The sequence below is a fragment of the Antennarius striatus genome, chromosome 7, assembly GCF_040054535.1.
Source record: "Antennarius striatus isolate MH-2024 chromosome 7, ASM4005453v1, whole genome shotgun sequence".
Classification (NCBI taxonomy): Eukaryota; Metazoa; Chordata; class Actinopteri; order Lophiiformes; family Antennariidae; genus Antennarius; species Antennarius striatus.
This window is the reverse complement of record NC_090782.1, coordinates 14,343,009-14,365,160: the sequence shown is the minus strand read 5'-3', so window position 1 is coordinate 14,365,160 and position 22,152 is coordinate 14,343,009. Positions and strand designations below refer to the sequence as shown.

The following is a 22,152-nucleotide window of genomic DNA, read 5'->3' as shown; positions in this document are numbered from 1 at the left end:
CCATCGAGACACTACTGTTTAACAATGAAGTCGACATGAAGAGAAGGTTATGTTTTCACCAGCATGTGCTTCTTATATGTTTAGTTTGTCTGCTTTTCTTTTTTGATATTATACAAAAACTGTAGACTGTTTTCATGAAACAAAATTGAAGAGTTGGTTAGGTGGAGGGAAAGAAAAGGTTTCAAAATAGAACTGGATAAAGAGAACGATTCTCTAAGAGTTAAGGTTTATTTCACCCTATTTCTCTACATACTACCGCAAGAGACAGTTGGTGGATGTTTGCTCTCCACTGGTGTGTTTTCCGTCCGTAACTTTTGAATCATGTACACACTGCACTGTATTTTTACTGTTAGGGTGGGGAATGCTGTGCTTTGTAACTGTGATAACTGTATTCTTGTGTAATGTATCTTGTATGACTGTATGTGTACTTAGCAGAGGTGAATAATTTCCCTTTGGGATTATTAAAGTATTCTTTTGTTCTTCATTCACATTCTACTTGACAGAAGAGGTCAAGCACCGGAATTTTTTTCATCAGAGGCGAAGAGGGACCCCAGAGTTACATAACATGTTTTTCTGTTTTCCACCGTTTACCCAGACTAAGTCAGAGGTACCACCACCCTGAGGGGAGCAGCCTATGGCACTAATCATTTTTTATATTCGCACAATGTACATTATTAAATCACTGAATAATTAATGGAACCAAGTGCACATACATACCAACACAAATAACAAAATTGTTTTCTGACACTTTAATTTATTTAATGCACTACATGAGATGTTAACAAGCTTTGCAGTTTCTTCAGAATGGTTGAATCACGTTCAGCCAACATGACATGACATAACACATTATAAATTATAAATTATTGATTATGTTATGTTATCTGTCGGTCTCAGCAATTTATTACTAGCAAACAAGCATTTGATTTGTGGTTATGAATTATTCAGGTTCCTGTGTGAAGCCCCCCCCCCCTCCAACCACCCACCCAAACCCTGGACTTAGCAACAACAGATGTTGCTGGTACTGTTATTCAGACTAGCTACAAGAGCAGAGAGAAGTCTATGAACTATCATGATTTTTCAAACTCTTTTTGAGTGTCTGGACTTGACAGGCTGGCTGCTGTTCAGTTTTGCAGTTTTACTTTTGACTGATGTGGTCAGAAACTGGAGGCCAGCCAACTTTCCTCATGGACCCTGGGCTGCTCCGTTTTTTGGAAATGTCTTCACAGGAGGTGACTTCAAATCATTGGAGAAGGTGAGAGGAACACTTTATGATCTGAGAATAAAGCTGAGCCAGACATAACTCACAGAAAATGTCTTATTTCCTCCTTACACACTTGTTGTGTTCACATAAGTATGGAAAAAATAGAAATCATACAATAAAGATATAAAATTATTTCCTCCTAGTATTTCCTCAATGTCTGTACTCTTGACAAAACTTTAAATTATCTGTTTTTAGCTGCAAAAAGGGGTTCACCTTCAGCACATAATGAATTTTCAAGTGTCTTAAAATGACTTTTCAACTCACAACATGATAAATAATTGAAGTTAAATATTTCTAGTAAATGGAATTACTGCTAATGATGATGTAGTTCGTTCATTTGTGTCATTAGAAAAGTGAAAAGAAAATGTCATCTTTATTTCATCATCCATTTTTTAAACATTCATTTATTAAATTGAAGGTACTAAACATGAAACATTCTGGACTTTTGTTTTTTTAAAGCTTGCCGATGACTATGGCCCGGTGTTCAGCTTGAGGAGAGGCAGCGAGAGGTCTGTGTTTATTTCAGGGTACAAGATGGTGAAGGAGGCTCTTGTGAACCACATGGACAGCTTTATTGATCGACCTGTCATCCCTCTCTTCAATGTTGTCTTCAAGGGCTTGGGTGGGTTGGTTGTATTATATGAGTGACTCCACAAATATATTTCACTGTATCCTGCTCCATCTTCAGGGTAAAACAACTGTATTGAAGAAAATCATCAGACTTTACAGCAGACCAATCACACAGGACAAATTAAGTTATTAATGTAGTGTTTCATGCAGATATTTTGGTTTGACACTCTCATTGCTCCCTGAAAAGCACACATTAAACTCAGAACAGCAGAGACGACATCATAGATTGGAATTCAATTCAACAGGGTGTTTTAACCTGAAACCACATGTGAGAATCTTTGTGGAGGACCTGTTTGATTTGTAAATAATCCGAATCTTTAAATCCACAGGTGTTTCTCTGAGCAATGGAAACACATGGAAAAAACATAGGAAGTTTATCATCAGTCACTTGCGTTACTTTGGAGAAGGCCACAAGTCACTGGAAAAATACATTCAAGTGGAAAGCAGCATCCTCTGTCAAGTGTTCAAAGATGAACAAGGCAAGAACTTTGTTGACTGAACTGTAATGCAGAATTCATGCGTCAAATAAAGTCACACCATATCATTTATCACTTTAATTCAACACAGGGAAGCCATTCGATCCCAAGTTCATCATGACAAACGCAGTGGGTAACATCATCGCCTCTGTGGTCTTTGGCCGTCGCTTTGAATACAGCGATCAAAGTTTGCTAGAGGTTCTGAAGCTGGACAATGAAGCTATTTTCCTTGTTGGCACTGCACGTGTTGAGGTGATTCCTGGTCTGCCTTAATGCTTCTGCTCTGACCACAAAATAAAGGATCGATTACTAATCTGTTAGTTTCCTTCAGCTGTACAACATCCTCCCTGGCCTCATGCAGTATCTACCAGGACCTCACCAGACAGTTCTCAACAACTACAAGAAGATCATGACTTTCCTGGAAGGTGAAGTGCAGAAACACCAGGAGACGTGGAACCCGGATGACCCTCGGGATTACATTGACATGTACCTGGCAGAGATGGAAAAGGTAAGACACTTCCATATTTTGGAATGTCACATAAAAGACAGGCTAACCTTATTTTCAGGTTTCTAACCAACATTCTTCATCTGTTGTAAGCAGTTGTGTCTTTCATCCAATTACAACGCATTACTGAGAAAAAACTTCAGTTGCGTAACATTTGTAAGGCAAACAAGAGATTTCATAAGACATGCTGAAATTAGTTCAGTGTCATCCATTCCATTGTTTTTCAGCCTTCTGCACAGATTTCTTCAGATTCTCACTATCTTTTAATGCTATTTTAATTGTAGACAGATAAATTCCCAATTCTTAGAAATTTCACGTTGAACAAAAATTATGAATTTTTATTCTTCTCCTTGACTTTTGACTTTATTATATGTGTCAACACCACTTTTCACAGAGTGGTGAACCCCTCTTTGTCTTGGCTTCAGAAACACTCAGGCTCTCCAGATGCTGTTACACCCATCATGTCATTAAGATGTCCTTCATGTACAATGTCATAAAACAAGAGTTTCTCCTGTTGATTCACTACCAGAATAAAGAAGATCCCCAATCCGCCTTCAGTTTCGAATCTCTGCTGGTTTCCATGCTGGATCTGATTGAGGCTGCAACAGAATCACCCACCGCAACTTTATACTGGGGCTTCGTGTTCATGTTGCACCACCCAGAGATACAGGGTTGGTATCTTATCAGCCACACTAAGCACAGAAGCATCACCTCAAGCTGCGCGTTGTGGTTGCTGGCATTATTGCTGCATGTTGATGTGCTTCCTCACTCAGAGAAAGCCCAGGCAGAGATAGACAGAGAGATCGGACCGTTCCGTCAGCCCAGCCTGTCTGACAGACCCAATCTGCCGTATGTTGATGCCATGATTCACGAGATGCAGAGAATGGGAAACATTCTTCCTTTGGGATTCCCCAAAATGGCCTCTAAAGACACTACGCTGGGAGGATTCTTCATACCCAAGGTAATTAACTAAAGCCATGGTGAGCTGATGCCAGCATCTCATTGCAAATGTTTCCAGGGCACAGCTATCAACACGATGCTGGCCTCCGTGCTGTTTGACAAGAATGAGTGGGAGACCCCTCATGTCTTCAATCCTCAGCATTTCTTGGATTCGGAGGGACAGTTTCGTAAAAGAGATGCCTTCCTGCCATTTTCTGCAGGTTTGATTTTGTCTAATTTGATTCACTGCAGACATACAGCAATGAGAGTAATATTTGAGTTGAGAATCTATCAGTATCCTAAACCTGTTTTCTTTTTTTATTGCAGGTAAACGTGCGTGTATAGGGGAGAACTTAACCAGAATGGAGTTGTTCCTTTTCTTTACATCCATTCTCCAGCGCTTCACCCTCTCACCTGCTCCTGGTGAGATGCCCAGCTTGGAGGGAAGGCAGGGTTTCTCCTACACGCCTCAGCAGTTCAGGATTGTAGCTGTGCCTAGATAAGTTTCATCTCACAGAGCATCACCAGTTCAGACTGGGTGGATTTACAAAGTGTTTACAATGCTGTGCTTTTTCCATATTTTGCTCTGTTAAAGTCTTATTCTACAATGGAATAGATTAAAAAAACTGTTCTACGCACAATACCCTAAAAGTTTGATAATTTATTAAAAATGAATAATTACAGTGTAGCATGTACATGAGTATTAACAGCTTTACCTTCGATGAAGCACCTGGAAATAATTTTAGCCTTCTTGAGTGTGATGCTACACACACACACACACACACACACACACACACACACACACACACACACACACACACACACACACACACACACACACACACACACACACACACACACACCGATGCCACTAAGACACAGAACTGAAAAACTTGCACGGGAGTAACCAACTTTACTTTACTGCATACACATTGTGTCTGTATCTGTCAGTGACAGGTCAGGATTTAATATATGGTCCTTAGTTTACGACATTCATGACCTGTCGAGCTGGTAAATGTTAATCTAATGAGATAACATTGAGTTTGGATTTATAAGTACTGAGTGACAGTAGATACATGATATTGCATGCATTCACATTAAACATCTAAAAAATATACATTACTGAATTATGATAAATATTTATGAATACATTAATTGTCTTGTTTTGTCTCAAATAAACATGTTCTCATGTCTGTATACAAACTTTTATCTTTATTTTAGTCATGGTGGGGTCTTTTTTTTCTTACCTTTAAGGTGGAAAGACTCAAAGATATTAAAAACCAAACACAAGAAAATATTCTGGATTTAATTGAGGTGGCGGTCATGTCTTTACCCTTGAACCATTTCTTTCAAGCCACAACATCTGTTGGACACCTAACAAGTCAGTGTTGTTTTGTTCTGGAGACTTTGGTTTACATTAATAGAATTACAATTGTTTAAAAAAGTAGGGTCTGCAGTTGAATAAATTTGGTGACCTTAAAAAAAAGCACTCATCAGTTAAACCACCTCAGCTTTTGAATGGCTTTGGCAAACATGAAGCTTGATGAGTAAATAAAAGTTGGTGTCCACAGCTGAACCCACAGGAGTGATTGTTTCCCGCTGATGTTGCAGAATACAATCTACAACATGTTTTTTTACTGAGTGATTAATTTGATTACATAATAGGAATTAGGTCACTTAAAATGGAGGCTGAACTCTGTTACACTCCAGAGCTTGAGTCATTGTTTGGTTTGGGTAACTGCCATGGGATAACTAAAACCAGACAAAGTTATTTTATGAAAGTAAAATATAATCGGATAAAAGAATAATTCAGTTAATACAGTATTTCAGTTCTTGCTCCGTGCCTCAATGAGTGAAGTACAGGAGTCACTACAAGTTGACACCTCTCCAGGTTTTCTGCAAGCCCTTATTATTCTAAACTTTACACATCCATGATGCAACAGAATAGATTGCACAAAACACAAAGAGGGCGAAGTTTTGTTTTGATCCCAGTCTCTGACAAGACTGGGCCTCATTTCCCATTGACTTGTTTACTTTCTGTGACTGAAGATATTTTCCCAAGAAGAAATTCCCACACCAGTGGCAGCGTTTTTGAGACCTTTTATTCTCGTAGTCACTAATGTAAACCTAAAGAGGTATTTCAAAAACACGTACGTTATTCTTATAGCTTACAAAGCTTTCTTTACATCTTCTTCTTCTTTCAGCTTTTCCCTTCAGTGGTCGCCACAGCGAATCAGGTGCCTCCATCTAACCCTGTCTTCTGCATCCTCTTCTCTCACACCAACCACCTTCATGTCCTCTTTCACTACATCCATAAACCTCCTCTTTGGTCTTCCTCTAAGCCTCCTGTCTGGCAGTTCACAACTCAGCATCCTTCTACCAATATATTCACTATCTCTCCTCTGGACATGTCCACCTATACTCTTGGTGCTTCTCGTCTCTCTCTTCCTACAAACACACTTTCACATAAATGATAATAAGCCTTCATGTCTGCTGACTAATTTACAATGTAAAGAATCATTTTCGCATTAACCTCAGAAATGATTTCATTTCCTGCAGCACTGCATTCATAGAGTTCAAAGAGGTCACACCAAGTTCAAACCAAAACAGTAGCGCCCCCTAGTGGCTGCACATGAAAGACTAGAGGACAGTGCCCACGATATGTCTGAATGCTGTACAAAAGGGACTTACACAATGATCTAGAAACATATTCTGTGTCATCGGACTAATCTGTGGGATTTGTAATGGTGAAAACACTCCAAATGTTATAAAAGATATAAATAAGTGCAGAAAACCCCCTATGATCCATTTCGAAAGAAATTCCACTCATTCATTCATTCATTCATTCATTCATTCATTCATTTATTCGTTTATACGTTTTGAAGCACCAGTGTAATAATACTAGGTCTATTCAAATCCGGTGGAACTCTCTTGCTGAGCGTTCAGGCATGTTAGAAAACTTAATTTTCAAATTTTCAAACTTTTATTCTTCAGATCCATTTGATGCTGCCTCAAGTGAGGCTTCTCTAGTATGGGAAAAACAAGTTCTTTATCAACAGCTCTGACATAAAAATTTTTTAAAAAAATCTTTGTCCTCAGTCTATATTTTTGCTCACAAATGGCTCTGTTGCTATTATACTGCTCAGTTCTGGGCTCTTACTCTTTTGTATGACCCTTTTGTATGATTCTTTTGTACAAGGTCCCTGCTGAAATGACCAGCAGGGACCTTTGGCAAAATGAATAAACTCATTATTTTCAACTGTGCTTCATCTGATATCACAAGAGTGTCTGCAGTGAAAAAGTCTGTAGCCTGGTTCATGTCACCTGCTACAGAAAGGATTATGCCACAAATAAACCTGAGGGTTCTCACACAGAAAACACCTCTGATAAGGCCATTTAAAAAAAAAGAAAAGAAAACCTGAACCAACTGAACAGAGATTTCAGGCTGTATCAACACAAAACCTATTCTGTCCATCAGAGGTGTATCGACACCATGACATCACTTCACTCACATCTGCTTCAGACCAAATAACAAAATATCAACCAGTTCCCTAACAATGGAATCATATTTATCACATATACAGTATATGAGAACTATTTGCATGCCAGAATCTGCTCATTTCACATACATGCACCCTTCAACACTTGTATCATTTCTTCTGACTCTTGTTGGCTGGGGTTATCCTAAAGTGAGATAAGTTTGTGCTGGTGATCCATTGAACTTTGTCTACATCAAACATCTTGAGAAAAATAATCAAAAATAAAATCTAGCCTAAGCCGCTTCTGACGTTACGAATGATACGTTTGATTTGCATTCCCTCAGTTTGGCAATGGCGTGTCAGTTTGTCGTATTTATTCAACCTTCTTGTCACTTTGTGACGAGGAGGGCAGTGTCACCCCCATCATTCTATCCACATAAGCTATGAGTCAGCAGACAACCAGCCCATCTAACTAGAAACTGATGATGCAAGTCATCCTTGTCAGTCCCTCACTCCTCTCCTCTGCTTCACAATGTGGCTGTGTGATTTGTTTCTGTGGTTTGATCTGAAGGGAGTTCTGCTTTTATTTTTATCCATTTTCCTTGTTGTATATCTCCTGAACAAGAAGGACCCAGCTAACTTTCCACCAGGACCACCAGGTCTCCCTCTTTTGGGAAACGTATTCAGCATTGAAGCTAAACAGCCTCACATTTATCTAACCAAGGTAAGGCAATGCAATCGCATATATTTGCTTATTCCAATTATTTCTTGTGTTTCTCAAAATCAATGAAAATCTTTTGCATCATAATTCCACTATTTGTTTTTAATATGGAATAAAGACAGCTCACTTTAAAAAAATAATGAATTTAACATGTTTATGAGAGGAAAAAAATGCAGAAAACCTGCTGCGGTGTCACACAAAATGATTGCTCTGAAAGACACATCTTGTCAGGGTCACATGCCAGACAGACAACAGGTCGCCTATTCTCTGCTGCTGCTTCCACAGCTCGCTGATGTTTACGGGAATGTGTTCTGCATTCGTCTGGGGAGACACAAAACAGTGTTTGTTTCTGGCTGGAAGATGGTGAAGGAAGCTCTAGTGACACAGGCTGACACCTTTGTGGATCGGCCTTACAGCCCGATGGTAACGAGGATTTACTCAGGGAACTCAGGTGAATGGTCCACACAGCGCTTTGGTGTTAAAAGCAGTCCATCTTCTTCCTGCACCTTTATATGAGTGATGTTGCTTCTCTTTGTCTCAGCGGGTCTGTTCTTCAGTAATGGGCATGTCTGGAAGAGACAGCGGCGTTTTGCAATGACGATGTTACGGACGTTCGGTCTGGCTAAGAGCTCCATGGAGCAGAGCATCTGTGAGGAAAGCCACTATCTGCAGGAGGCCATGGAGAAGGAGAAGGGTTGGTGGAGACGACAAAACCGCAAGGAGATAATAAATTGACAATGTGATAACAGATTACTTGGTGACTGAAGACTGGTTTTTTTGTGCAGGGGAGCCATTTGACCCTGTGCCCTTCTTAAATGACGCAGTGGCCAACATCATCTGCCAGATCGTGTTTGGGAGGCGGTTTGACTACAGTGACCACATCTTCCAGAGCATGCTGAGGAGTCTGACTGAGCTGGCCTACCTGGAGGGCTCAATATGGGCTTTTGTAAGAACCAGCATGCTAGCTTCTTAATCTGTAGACATCAGAGGGAACTGTTAGGAGACAATACAGGAAATCATTTTCTATGAGCAAACAAGAGGAACACAGGGATGAATAACTGCCCTGTTTTCTCTCTGAACAGCTGTATGATGCCTTTCCTGCACTGATGAGGCACCTGCCGGGCCCCCACAATGCCATTTTCAGCAACTCCAGATGTTTGGAAATGTCAATCAGGGGGGAAATAGAGAGGCACAAGTTGGATCTGGACCCAGACAATCCACGAGATTACATAGACTCCTTCCTGATAGAGGAGAGAGTATGGTGCTCACAATACTCAAGCAACATGTCCATATGAACTGTATAACAATGGGGAGTGAGTCGTTTTTTTTCACCTGGCTGCATGTTTTTTCCTTCTCTATACCTGATAGCATAACAAAAACACTCAGCTGGGATTTGATGATGGCAACCTGGCTCTGTGTTGTCTGGATCTCTTCCTGGCTGGAAGCGAAACCACTTCCAAAACCCTGCAGTGGGGCCTCATCTACCTCATCAAGGCCCCACTTATCCAGGGTGGGTGTTCAGTGGAGAACATAGGAAAAATAAAGCTGACATATTATGGATCAGTAAAAAGATTTCTTAAAAAAGCCCTCTTATTTTATCTCCTAGATAAAATCCACGCAGAGATAGACAGAGTGATCGGACAGACCCGTCAGCCCACAATGGCTGACAGAACCAACTTGCCTTACACCGACGCCGTCATCCACGAGATCCAGAGGATGGGGAACGTCGTTCCTCTTAATGGACTCCGAATGACTGCCAAGGACACAACACTGAATGGGTATTTCATACCCAAGGTAGGTGTTCTTGTAGTACTTTGCAAGTATGTCTTGTGAAATTTGACATCTGAATTATATGTTGAAAAAAACTAACTCAACTTTTTCTGTTATGATTTGTTGATAACAAGTAAGTCAGTCAAAAAATGTCAAATCAAGCCATGAACTCATGTCCATCTGTATTTAGGGAACGTCTGTGATGCCCAACCTGACTTCTGTGCTGTTTGACAAGAATGAATGGGAAACTCCGTATGTCTTTAACCCCGAGCACTTCCTGGATTCTAAAGGAAGGTTTATGAGGAGGGAAGCATTTTTACCCTTCTCTGCAGGTGACGTTCACATTTAACCATCACTAATGAGTAAAATCAGTGATTGAAATTTGATGGATTATTATGTGATGATTTAAAGTGCAGAAAAATGTCCATTTGTGGGTCAGTATTAATAATATACATAAAATATTTTCATTCTTTTTTTTGTAGGAAAACGTGCATGTCTAGGTGAAGGTCTGGCCAGAATGGAGTTGTTCCTGTTTTTTGTTACTTTGCTTCAGAAATTTAATTTTTCCACTCTGGATGGGGTTGAGCTGAGAACAGAAGGAATCACTGGAGCCACACGAACTCCGTACCCCTTCAAAGTCTACGCCAAAGCCCGCTAAACCCACAAGTGATTCCTGACTAGAGTAAAGTCAAACCATATTCACACATCGTTTCATTCGTTACACAATGCTGCGACTGTAGCTGGGCTTCCTGTCATATTGACAATTATTTTAAAGTCTAGTAGAAACTGTCATCAACACTGTTCCCGACTTTGTGATGCACTTGAGCTATCGGTGGCAAAAGGGAGGAATGAATGGGAACTAAAGCATCAGTTATACTAACATTTCACACATCACTATAAACAGTTGATCCCATGTGGACTATAGAATGTATGGTTTAGTTTCTATCTATTCTATTCTAATGAGTAAATGCCCAAGTGTTGTGGATGATGTTGAAATAAAAAAAAAAGAAATTCAGTGTTTGCTTTGGATGCAAACTTAACTGATGTAGCTGAACACTCTCCTACAAAAAAGTTTTTATTCACAAGAAAACCTAAAGATTTCAAACTTTTATGTAAATTCTTTACGTCTTCCTCACTTAAATGTACACACAAAGAAACATTACATATACAGTTCATTGTGTGCTGTGTTTAATCATACTACCTATTTTAAATATAAATGGCACAGCTTTTAAATCAGCCGTCTACAAGAAACATCCACTGCAAAGTAAAATAAAAGGACTCTGACATCCATCCATCAATCAGCTCTCGTTCACGTCAGGGATCTAGTGCAGCTCGGCGTGAGTCAGCTAACAACCCATAATATCAGAACAAAACAGCACTCTTCAATCCAAACCTCCATCAAAACAACCACATTGAAGGCCATGATTAAATACGATACGCATGACAATAATAAAACTCTCAAGTTACAATTTGCAGATATTTTAGAAAACAACCTGGTTCTGTCCACGGGTCCACAGAAGCTGGTGTTAAATCATCTTTATGTTACAAACATCATAGATTAGACTTCACTTTTCACTTTTACTTAAGATTAAAAATATTCAGTGATTAGACAAGGCCTGCCAGTTTTCATTTTGATTTCACTTCAGGTCAAGTCACAATTAGCGAGTATAGAAAATACATCATACACTACAACTGGATTTCTTATGTGGGGCTTGTTATTGCTGCACCTCCAGATGATTTGCCTGAATATCATTTATAAGATTTTCACAGCTTTACATGATGGGCTTGTTTCAGTTTACTTAAAAAATGTGACTTAAGTTTGATATTTAAAATTGGTGGCCAGCACCAATTATAGCAATTATAATACCCCTTTAACTGCATAGTATCATGGTACAGGTGACCATTCATTAAAACTCATCTGAACTCACATTTAGTTATTTCTAACATACAAGTAATGCTTTTTTAAAAAAATCATATTAATTTGCATCATGGGTTACAATTCTGACTAAAATACAGAAGCGTTCGTGAGGTTTGTCTCCCTCCAGACTGATAACACAGAATAATGGAAGAGTGAAGGCTTATTATAGCAAGTATCAGGAAAGATCCGTGTGGATAGGCCAGGACACTCCAGAAACGAGTGAGGTGAACACATTGTGTGGGTTCATGTATGATCTGTGGAAAACTAATCCTGTACACAACATATATTGTATACTATAATCTTAAGGAGTGACCTATATATGGTGTGACTGATAAAGATTCCTCCAAGCACTGAGAGCAGATATGTTTAAGGTCACTTGAGTGCTCCCTGGCGTGAGGAGTGAAGGAAGGGATTTGGCCCTAACTGAACATTTGGCTCCAGGGTGGGATCTACTTGGAGGCAGAGGCAGGCACGCTGATGGAAAGCGCCCGGCGTGGGGCATTTGAGACATGGCGCTGCTGGGACAAGAAGGACTGGCCAGAGGGCAACGTGCCACCACCCAGACGAGATTCCATAGCCAACTTCTGAAAATTCAAGCTCTGGAGATGAGGAAGGAGAGATCAGCAGCACAGATATGTCAGTAGTTCCTTAAAAGGCAGAATGTCAAATTAAAACAAAGCAGGCGTTTTACCTTATTATACCAGGCTGTGACGATCATCTTCTCCTCATACTCTCTGAGTCTGGCCTGCTCACATTGGCGCTGCAGAAGCAAATTAACCAGGTTGACATGTTTGAAAAATATTCTCTTCAAATTAAACTTACAACAGAGGCTCCAATGCTCAACAAGAAAAAAGACAGACTTACCTCCAGGTTAACAATCTGCTTCTCCCGATCTGCTAACTGGCTCCTAAGGGACTGGATCTCAGCAGTAGCTGGATTTAACTTAGGGTCCAGTGCTCGGATCACCTTCGAGCAGGAAAATAACCAACAGTTTTGAATACAAGTCAAACCAAACACACACCTTTGTGTTTTAGAAACTAGAATATTATTGTACAGTAATAAGAAATGTAACGACTCACATTGCGAGCTTTCTCCAGGTACATTTTGTACCTCTCTTCCATGGCCCTCATGTCGTCATCCTTCTTCTTCAGAGCGGCCATCAGCTCATCCACTTTCAGGGCTTGAAAGGGGGGACAAGAAAGAAATGAGGTTTCATTCAATCTCAATCAGCTGTTGCATTTACACAGCACTTCACCTTTAACTCAATCTCTTGTTACAGCTTTAACCTAAAATTGATTACATTTTCTCCGATCAAAATTCTACACACAATACCATATAATGACAAAGTGGGCAGTTTCTTCCAATTCTTCATTGCATGACTGCTCAGGTACTCATAATTGTACCTGAGCTCAATTATGAGTGTAATGACACAGTCTGTGATGTTTTGTTTTGTTTTTTTAATTGCAAATAACGTCAAACAAACTTTTATCATTTTAACATTGTTAGGTATTGTATGAAGAATTTTGAGGGGAAAATTACTTTATTCCATTTTGGAATAAGGCTGCAACATCAAATGCATAAAGGGTGCAGCTCAGTGAATGATTTCCGAATGTTCTGTCGATGCAGTGTAGTATTTTCCACCCCTGGGAGGGCAGTAATGATGAGACAAAAGCCTGAGACTAACAGGTCTGAGTGTTGTCAGGCTCAAGGTCCTCTAGCAGTTCTTTCTTCTTCATGATTTCATCCTGGGCCTCGTTCAGCTGGACCCTGAGGACATAAATACAATTTCTTTATTTATAATGAAAAATGCAGGCACTGAATCTACAACTCATCTTTCATGCAAGACGTGATCCATAATTCATACTTACATGTGTGCATCAAGCTTCCGCTTCAGGTTTGACTGAAAGTACATAATTTTTTAATGGCTGCTTCAAATACACCAAAAGCTTAAAGTTGCAAGAAAAAAAAAGTTAAATCTACAAATCCACATGAATTCCATAAAGAATTCCACGCTGGCACAAAGTCTAAACAGTTTATAAGATTAAGTTTGTGGAGTGTTTCTTGTCCTTGTGTTGGTACACTCACATCATCAGGTTTAGTCGCCTGACTCTGTAGAGCCTTTTGGAGATCCTCAACCTGCTGCTGCAGCTCACTGATCTGCTCTCGCCCCAGTCTGCAGAATTGTTCAGGTGACAAGAGCAAAAAATTTAGCGCAATTCAAAAGGCAATGAAATTTTTTTTTAAAATTGTGTCAACAGCACAGCAGGCAATAATGGTGGAGAAAAGCAATACACAGGAGGAGGATCTGTTGCTGATTTAGGTGGAGGGATTATCTCTGCTCACCTGTTCTCAGTGTCCAGCACGCTGCGTGTCTTATTCGCCTCCTCCAGCTGGGCTTGCAGCGCGCTGATCTTCTCCCTCTCATATTCCTCCTGCTGCACTCTCAGCATCTTGTTCTCATGCTGCAGCCTGATGAACTTCTCTCTGAAAAACAAATGCAAAGGTAGCGTTGACCAACACTACACTGGATCAAAAGGTAAATAAAAGTTCAAACTATAAGATGCAGAAGCGTTCACCTGTACTCAATAGGCATTAATTCAGCTGCCAGAGTGTCATGATTGGGGCTGTCAGAAGGAAGCAGTCCTGTAGGACAAGGAGAATGTTGTTTTAGAAAAAAAAGTAATGGGTTGTTACTGTCATTATACACACACGTACACACGCAAACCTCACATTCGACAGTGATACCTGCTTGGGAGAGCTGATGCTGCTGAGCCTGAGTACATCGCAGCTCCTCGTTGATCTCCTTCAGAGACTCTCTCTCCATGATAATCCTCTGGAGGAGGGAGAAAGATTTTAAGTAGTCTGAATGTTAGTGAAGGTCGTTTACATCAGTCAGAGTCCTTGTGGCACATTTCAAAAGCTGCAACACCTCTTTCTCCTTCATCAGAGTCTCATGCTTCTCCTCTAATTTCTTCATCTCGAACACCAGGTTGTCTGCCCGCCTCGTCTCCTCAGACAACTTCCTGTGTAGCTCTTGGACCTGACAAAGAAATCAAGCAACACATGGCAATGATGCATATTTTTGGTCAAATAAGTACCATTCACATAATACATTTATTTTGGGGTACAGTTTTACTTTCGCTCACCTGTCTTTTGTATGTCTCCAGCTGTGCCCGGGCAGCGTTAGCTTTACGCAGCTCTTCCTCCAAGCTAACAGTGTTTTGCATGTAGATCATGTTATTCTCCTCCAGCAGTTTCATCTGCCTCTTCAGATCACCAAGATTCTCCAGTTTACGCTTGTACGTTTCCACTGTGGCTTCCAGCATCACAACACGATCTGAGCAATTCCTACGTACACGAAGACAAAATAATGTATAAAGAGTAAGAATAAATACAAATACAAGTATATACAAACGTTACGCTAAATACCGACTATTTACAGGTGTATACTTCGAAATACAAGAAGCGCCATGCCCAAGCTCCCCAATAGCGGAGGAGATGATGTATAACTGTTGCAGATGAATAATTCATGGATTAGACTTATTCTACTTCATGTTGGAGTATTACATAATGTGATTCTGTTTAATCAGTTAATTCTGTTTGAAAGAGACAAATAAAAATCGCCCTGCCTGGCCTCTACTGTTTATTATTTATTTTTGTGGTCTCTTCTATAAATAAAAGAAAATACTAATAGTGCCAAATCCAATTGGCCACAAACCTCAACACATCCATTTCATCTTTTAGAGCTCGAGATTCTTCTGCCAAGCTGGTCAGCTCATCATTACGGTGCTGAACCTCAATCAGCTGCTTCTCCAAGTCTTCGCAGTGGATCCGGTAGTCATCCTTAGCAGCCTCCAGCCTAAGAGAAGCAAATCCACCAAGTCACTCAGACGTCTGGGGCTAGAGTGAGGCTACTGCAGCGCATTCAAACAGAAAGTGACACACCTGAAGTTCTCCTCCTGCAGTGCATCCACCTGTTGCTGCAACTGATTGTGTTTCCTCCCAGAGGGTGTGCTCGGGTCATCAAACGAGTCCAGCTGATTGGCCCGGTCTGTTAGGACATCATTCTCAGCCAATAAGCTGTTCCGTTCCTCTTGAAGAACAGCCACCTGTGCAGGTGTCAATAACATTTAGATAGACTTCTGGAAGTGATGCAGTTTCATCCTACTCACAAAAAGTTAGGGACATTTGGCTTCAGGTGAAATTTCAGGAAGAACCTAAAATGCTCTCCAACTTTACAGGTGAACATAATGTCACCTCTACACTTTTGAATGTTTCCATAATTTTTGCACAACCTGCTGCTCTAACAAGAAGCTTATCCACATTTCATGGTTAAACCAGCGTTGGTATTTAAACAGTCCTTTTCATCATGTTGTTCACATTTTGACATCATGAGACCAAGACGACAAGAGAAATTGAATGAGTCACAGAATGACTTAGAATCAGACATCGTTTTTGCCACGTTCCACACTGGTGACTGCTTCATTGGGAACAGTGCTCTGTGGAACCGGATGATTGATGCCACTCAACCCCAGGCACATTTAAGTGAGGTGAGAGGAACAAAGTTTCGCATCAGACCATTAGAAACCATTTACATCACGGGGCCAAGAAGCATTTACACTGGATGAAGGCCTCATGGTGATAGTGGCGTTACACTGTGGGCTAGTGTGTCTAGTCAAAACAGAACTGACTTACACTCTGTGAACAAGCCCATGTTATCTGAATAACATCATGAATCCAGTCATTGTGCCTCTGCACGAACATCACAGGCCTATTTCTTCTTCATGTTTGATAACGCTCATTCAGATCGCACCATTTAGGACCGGCTGCTAGGGACTGGGGTACTTTCTCCAAATCTGAATCCTATAAACAACCTATGGGATCAGCTGAGTTCCTGTGCAGAGGTTTGTAACTCTGTACCCCAGAACCTCAATGACTTGAGGGCTACCCTTCAAAAACAGTGGGATGTAAGGCCTCAGCACACAGGAAGTCGACTTATGAACAACATGAGACTTGATGTTCAAAGGTACATGACAAGTTATTGAGATATTAACATTTTTGTTCTGACATAAACATCACTGTTGTTGGCTTTTGTTTCAATAAATATTTTGAGATGAAAAAAATCACCATTATATCCTTTTACTGACAGTAAATGCCATACTTTGATATAATACCACTGTATCGAAACTCCTTGCGTTTTACATAAATTTCACTCAAAAGACAAACATCCCTAACTTTTTTGTGAATAGCATAAGTAATGCAAATTAAATATACAAACAAACCTGTTGTCAACAAGACATAAAAGTGATGTTAAATGTCATTTGGTTATTTCATGCCAAGCAGCAAAGTCACATCAGAGCATAAGAAGACACATCCCTCTAATTACAGAGAACTTGTTTCAACAACAGAGCAGGGAACCATGCTGGAAGCATAAAGCATGTTTTAATACAAGGTTAGTTCTTCATTTCTGCCTTGTGCACTTTTAACCAGAAAATGGAAAATTAGACCCGGGTTCACTTTTATTGTTTAGAAGTACAGCATCAGCATGTTGAGAGATGACTATAAAAAAAACCTGGATTGAGTTTCATGACTGGAACGATATCATTTTGTACAAACTGTTTTTCTGATATACTGAAAGAATGTGAACTCGATTGTGAATTCGATACAAATGTCCCACAGTTATGTACTGCAAAAAAACTTCTCACACCTGAACTAAAAACCTTTTAACTACAAATAAACAAGATATGACCATTATCATCATCTGAACAATTAATGAAAGTCTGTGAACAACAATAAATTAGTTCCCAGAGGTATTTTTAACTCCATTGTTGTAAGGGACTGATAATCCTGGGGGAAAATACAACCACAAAATCTGAACAAGAGACCAAGGCTGTCAGAGACGGCAAGATCCTGTAACTTACCCTGACCTGCAAGTAGTACCTGACGAGTGCATAGCTTTTCCTTTCAGGGTAGGGCAAAGCAATGCACAAGCTCTGACCATAGATCAAAGCTAGTATATAGATAGATCTACGTATGGTCTCACTCACACTGGCCTTCTCCCTTGTCTTTATATCTTATCCAGTTCCTGAGTGTATAAAAGTTAAAATTTGACCTTGACATAGTTTTCTCAAGGTCAAGGTTATCATCTCATTGTCATCCCCTTTGCCGCCCGAGTAATGTTATTTTTATTTCATCTTTCTATCTGCCACAGTTGCGAAGATATTTGGTGGACTAACAGACGGACGAACGGACGAACACACGAACACTGACAATTACAATACATCACCGCTTAGAAGTGTGACGTTATAATACACTACCTGACATCAAATACATTCCTGATTGAGCCATCAGTTAGTTGAGTTATATTAAACATTGGAGCAGCTTTAGTTTAGATGAGTTTAGTTTTGCTGAATTGTCAGCCATGTTGGACTTACCTCACTGCAGCGAGAGAAGAGCAAGACTGGTGACAGAACAAATCAAATCTGTCGAGAGTCCAGTTGAACAGGGGTCAGTGACTTGTGCTAAACTTAACCTGCAGAGCTCAGCGAGGCCTTGTTGCCGTGGCAGATCACAGGCTGGGTGCCACACTGGGACCAGCAGAGCCCAGACTGACACCGCAGTCTTTCTGCCACAGCAGCTCCAGACAATAAACCCGAGTGCTGCAGCGAATTACACAACTATTGTTGATACTGTGCCACAGGCATTCATGCATGTGTGTGAGTGTTGACATAGATATCTGAATATGAGTAGAAGGAACTGGGGCTAGACAGCTGTAAAAGAAGGTTATTGTATATTTTTTCTGACTATAACATCTGTATGTAAACTCTCTCCCCACCTGTATGTCCAGCTCTTGACAGCGTTGAGCTAATGCTTCCTTCTCTGCCAGCACTTCAGTCAGGTCCTCCAGGGCTTTCTTCAGCTGGATGCAAGAAGGAAAAAAATTAACACACACACACAGATTGGATCTAGAACAACATTTCATCATTTGATGCCCAGAGACTTGAGAGCACTGGGACTCTCTTTATATCAGCCCTGTTTTTCTTCAGATAGACCCAGAAGAATAAACATGATGAGCTCTTTGAGATTAGGGTGTCTTTAAAATACCAACATCAGCAAGGAAATGGAATACATTTAAGTGTTCAGTAGAAAATAATAACATCACTAATCAACAGGAAGTATTGATCGTTTTACAAGGTTGTCTGTTGTAAAAAAAAAAAGCTATTAATACTATGATAATTCACAGACTGAACACACACACTAACTGGATTTTGTTGTGTTCGGAATGGTTTATGTTGTAACTACAATGAACATTTTACTTGTTAGGAGAAAGTATCACTTTTGTTAAAATGATAAGAATTTCTTTTAGGCTGACGTCTCTGGAAATAATAAAACTGACCTGCTGCTCTGAGTCCCCTGTCAGTTCTGGGCCAAATGGGGCCATCGTCTCGTTATTCATGAGCTGAGGAGAAAAAAAGTCACTGGACTGATGGATGACACAAACTCATAATAACCAAAAGCCTCAATTCATTTGTTAGCAGACACAAGCACATCTCCTACTCTAACAATAAGTACAAAAGCTGCTGCCGATCGATCTCTGTGTTCAGGGTTAAGTTAAGGTACCAGGGAGGTAAACCTGCTCGACCGTACTTCTGTGAATGCTTCAAATGTCTCTGATCTGTGTGAGGGCAGAGGGATGAACTGACCTCCTGGATGGCTGTCATGACAAAATGCTGCACAGACTCTTCCAAGGTCATGATGATCTGAATATATTCTGGTGATTGAATGAGACACATTCAACAACAAAAACACATCACATTCCTTGTTCATTATGTCTTTCAGGATTTGCGTTCCACTTGGAAACGTAACACTGCTGTCTTTGATTTCCAGGCCAGCCTGCCTGACAGGCTTCGTCAGTGTCTTGGCAGGGCGATAATCAAACATTGTTCTGTGAATCTAACTGGATGTGGATGGAACAATTCCCTTTCTATTTATGCTGCACAGCACAGTGTACACAATTTGGGTGTAACACAGAAGTATCCACATACCTTTTTTACGCTCACATTTGACAGCACAACCCAATATGAGCTGCAGCAGTCTACCCAGCTCCACGGGGTCTGACTGCTCAGCTGCCACGGTAAGATCTGGCAACCGGAAGTCTGAGATATCATGGGCTAAGACCTGATGGTATAGAAGGAACAGAAAGTAAAGTTAATATCAAAATCTTGACACGTAAACATCCGTGCAACCAGACAACTATAAGGATTAATGGATAAAAGACAATTTGTTGGTTGCTATGCTTCAGTACGTCATGACATTTTGTATCAAACGCATCAAATGCTTAATGCTTATTTTGATCACGGTTGCACACTAGAGGCCTGCATAACGAAGTATGTTCAACAAAGCAGAATAGTTTGCAATTATCTGGTTTCACTCAGCCTAACAAATGAAAAGTAATCACGCAAAGTGGTGATTAACCCCATTCACATTAATGAAATAGACTTGCAGCAACAACTTAATTTGAAAATAATGAGGAAACCATAACATTACACAAACATGAAGATGTTAGAGTAGGGGTGTCAAACTTTCATGTTCACCAAGGGCCACATCAGCATAAGGGCTGTCCTCAAAGGGCCAGATGTAACTTATAAATGTAACTCAATGTAACTCAATGTAATGTAAAATAAATGTAACTACAGTACTCCATAATGTTAAATACTCTGAACATATTACAGTACTTATTCAAGTTACAAACATTACAGTGGCAAAGAAACAACTGTTTGTTTGTTTCTGTTTTATAACATAAATCCTTTTAATTTGTCAGGTTATGAAACCCACAGAACTCCATCAACCAAGGATCAAACTATCCAAGTGACTAAAAAAAAATAACATCAAACACAAGTTAGGACATCAACTTGGTTCAAAATGTTTTTTTCTGAAAGTTGAAATGGGATTAATTACTGCATTGTGGGAAATGTTTATGCTCTCGCGGTCGACATAATTTGATGTGGCGGGCCACATTTGGCCCTCGGGCCTTGAGTTTGACACATGTGTGTTAGAGCATCCAGAAAGTTTTCACAATTCGTCGCCTTTTACTTATTTTGTTAAAGCCTTTTTCTAAAATGTAGCTAATTTTTTTTCTTGCAAATTTATTAATAATAAAAAATATGAACAAATGGCCTGCTGAACACAGACTGCTGAAACTTCTCCTCCCTCCTCCCTCCCTGCTGGAGCTCTGTTAGCTCTAAAAATCCAAACTTCGTTCACTTGTGGATGATTGAGGCTACCGTAATCACTGGGACCTTCAACGCTGCAGAAATGTTTCTGTACCCTGTGCCTCAAGACAACCCCATCTCAGCAATCTCAAGAAAATTCTGTGGACTTAATGGCTTGTTTCTGAAAATGCTCTGACATGGGCCATCAACTGTGTTGTCCAAGCAACTGAACTTACCAAAGGTGGACTCCAATCCAACTTTCTGATTAATTTACTTTGGAACAAATAAAAACTAAATAGAAAACCATAAAAAGCAGAACTTTCATATGTGACAGTAGTGGGATGATATCATAATATAAAAGCATAATGAGATGTCTGATGATATCTGCAGCCATGAAAAAAAGACGTCTCACAATCAATGTGCTGAACTCCAAGATGTTCCATAAATGATTTATCTATTTTACAGGAAATTGTTTGGATAGTTAGTCAGTAGGCAGTGGCTTCATTTGTTTTGTCATTGATTTACAAATTCTCTTAAGTTACCACAGTGATGCCCCCAAGAAAGAAGTAATTCAGTGTTATGACACCTGTGTTATGACACTGAAAACCAGGGTTGACCCTGAAGTTACTGCTCCTTTCTATCCACAGCTCGTGCTTTGTGTTACAAGCCCCCGCCTCCTCCGGCTTTGCAGGACATGAAAAGGGCGAAAACTAAAACCTTCACAAGAATATAAAGAACAGGGATTTCAAGCCAGTCATCTGATAACTGGACAGTCGTGTAGACATGTTCACAACCTACCTCATTATAATAATCAACCACCATCTGAAGGATCTTCTTCAGGTTGTTCATCTGTAAAGAGACAAAAATGTTGTGAAAATCTTGGTCAAAATATAGACAAATAAATGAAGACATGGATTCCCTTTTTACATGAGTGTTGCAGCTATTCTATCAGGGTGAGGATTATTACCAGTTTAAACCACCAAACAGTTTTATCTTACAACCACGGTCTTCCCACCCATTATTGCCTCCAATGTACTTGTTTACTGAAGAAATGCCAATATTAATGTAGCTAGAGACTTGTAAACGACTACATTTGCCGAGGTAGATTCTCACACTGCAATCACGTGTTAATGACTGATGAGTTAATGTGGTTAAGACACTGCTGGACGGGGCTCTGCCCAAATGTGTTTTGCAGGATCTTAGAAGGAAATAAACAACTTTTAGTTTGTATCCTGTGACTT

The 22,152-nt window shown here is 40.1% G+C and overlaps 3 protein-coding genes across 4 annotated transcripts in view; 2 read left to right on the top strand and 1 right to left on the bottom strand.

Moving 5' to 3' along the window:
• Positions 1 to 816: 816 nt before the first annotated feature.
• Positions 817 to 4,454, top strand: LOC137598479 (cytochrome P450 2J2-like). Its single transcript, XM_068318681.1, has 9 exons — positions 817 to 1,252; positions 1,721 to 1,883; positions 2,221 to 2,370; positions 2,459 to 2,619; positions 2,699 to 2,875; positions 3,402 to 3,543; positions 3,646 to 3,833; positions 3,891 to 4,032; positions 4,139 to 4,454. The coding sequence occupies exons 1-9, from the start codon at positions 1,070 to 1,072 to the stop codon at positions 4,312 to 4,314; spliced, it is 1,482 nt and encodes a 493-aa protein (XP_068174782.1). The 5' UTR covers positions 817 to 1,069; the 3' UTR covers positions 4,315 to 4,454.
• Positions 4,455 to 4,593: 139 nt separating this feature from the next.
• LOC137598478 (cytochrome P450 2J4-like) lies at positions 4,594 to 10,797 on the top strand. Its single transcript, XM_068318680.1, has 9 exons — positions 4,594 to 8,014; positions 8,297 to 8,462; positions 8,553 to 8,705; positions 8,797 to 8,957; positions 9,094 to 9,267; positions 9,380 to 9,521; positions 9,618 to 9,805; positions 9,972 to 10,113; positions 10,264 to 10,797. The coding sequence occupies exons 1-9, from the start codon at positions 7,823 to 7,825 to the stop codon at positions 10,437 to 10,439; spliced, it is 1,494 nt and encodes a 497-aa protein (XP_068174781.1). The 5' UTR covers positions 4,594 to 7,822; the 3' UTR covers positions 10,440 to 10,797.
• A 200-nt stretch (positions 10,798 to 10,997) lies between these two features.
• Positions 10,998 to 22,152, bottom strand: part of hook1 (hook microtubule-tethering protein 1) — a 13,747-nt gene continuing 2,592 nt past the window's right edge. Inside the window, exons 4-22 of one of the 2 annotated variants that reach the window (XM_068318677.1) lie at positions 21,710 to 21,760; positions 19,745 to 19,877; positions 19,403 to 19,470; positions 19,096 to 19,158; positions 18,535 to 18,618; positions 15,645 to 15,808; positions 15,418 to 15,558; positions 14,846 to 15,047; positions 14,629 to 14,739; positions 14,445 to 14,532; positions 14,276 to 14,342; positions 14,043 to 14,183; positions 13,785 to 13,872; positions 13,568 to 13,599; positions 13,384 to 13,466; positions 12,779 to 12,879; positions 12,564 to 12,665; positions 12,391 to 12,459; positions 10,998 to 12,298 (exon numbers count right to left, since the gene is read on the bottom strand). In XM_068318677.1, coding sequence (XP_068174778.1) covers positions 12,149 to 12,298; positions 12,391 to 12,459; positions 12,564 to 12,665; positions 12,779 to 12,879; positions 13,384 to 13,466; positions 13,568 to 13,599; positions 13,785 to 13,872; positions 14,043 to 14,183; positions 14,276 to 14,342; positions 14,445 to 14,532; positions 14,629 to 14,739; positions 14,846 to 15,047; positions 15,418 to 15,558; positions 15,645 to 15,808; positions 18,535 to 18,618; positions 19,096 to 19,158; positions 19,403 to 19,470; positions 19,745 to 19,877; positions 21,710 to 21,760 — 1,938 coding nt within the window. In that variant the 3' untranslated portion in view covers positions 10,998 to 12,148. The remainder of the gene's footprint in view (positions 12,299 to 12,390; positions 12,460 to 12,563; positions 12,666 to 12,778; positions 12,880 to 13,383; positions 13,467 to 13,567; positions 13,600 to 13,784; positions 13,873 to 14,042; positions 14,184 to 14,275; positions 14,343 to 14,444; positions 14,533 to 14,628; positions 14,740 to 14,845; positions 15,048 to 15,417; positions 15,559 to 15,644; positions 15,809 to 18,534; positions 18,619 to 19,095; positions 19,159 to 19,402; positions 19,471 to 19,744; positions 19,878 to 21,709; positions 21,761 to 22,152) is intronic. The other variant, XM_068318679.1, reaches the window with a different exon arrangement.

Bases quoted from the DNA above. Each gene is read 5' to 3' on its own strand.
- LOC137598478 (XM_068318680.1), top strand. From the start codon at position 7,823: ATGTGGCTGTGTGATTTGTTTCTGTGGTTTGATCTGAAGGGAGTTCTG. The intron at 8,463-8,552 runs GTGAATGGTCCA...TCTTTGTCTCAG, and splicing joins GATTTACTCAGGGAACTCAG to CGGGTCTGTTCTTCAGTAAT. The intron at 8,958-9,093 runs GTAAGAACCAGC...CTCTCTGAACAG, and splicing joins AGGGCTCAATATGGGCTTTT to CTGTATGATGCCTTTCCTGC.
- LOC137598479 (XM_068318681.1), top strand. From the start codon at position 1,070: ATGATTTTTCAAACTCTTTTTGAGTGTCTGGACTTGACAGGCTGGCTG. The intron at 2,620-2,698 runs GTGATTCCTGGT...AGTTTCCTTCAG, and splicing joins TTGGCACTGCACGTGTTGAG to CTGTACAACATCCTCCCTGG. The intron at 2,876-3,401 runs GTAAGACACTTC...ATTCACTACCAG, and splicing joins ACCTGGCAGAGATGGAAAAG to AATAAAGAAGATCCCCAATC.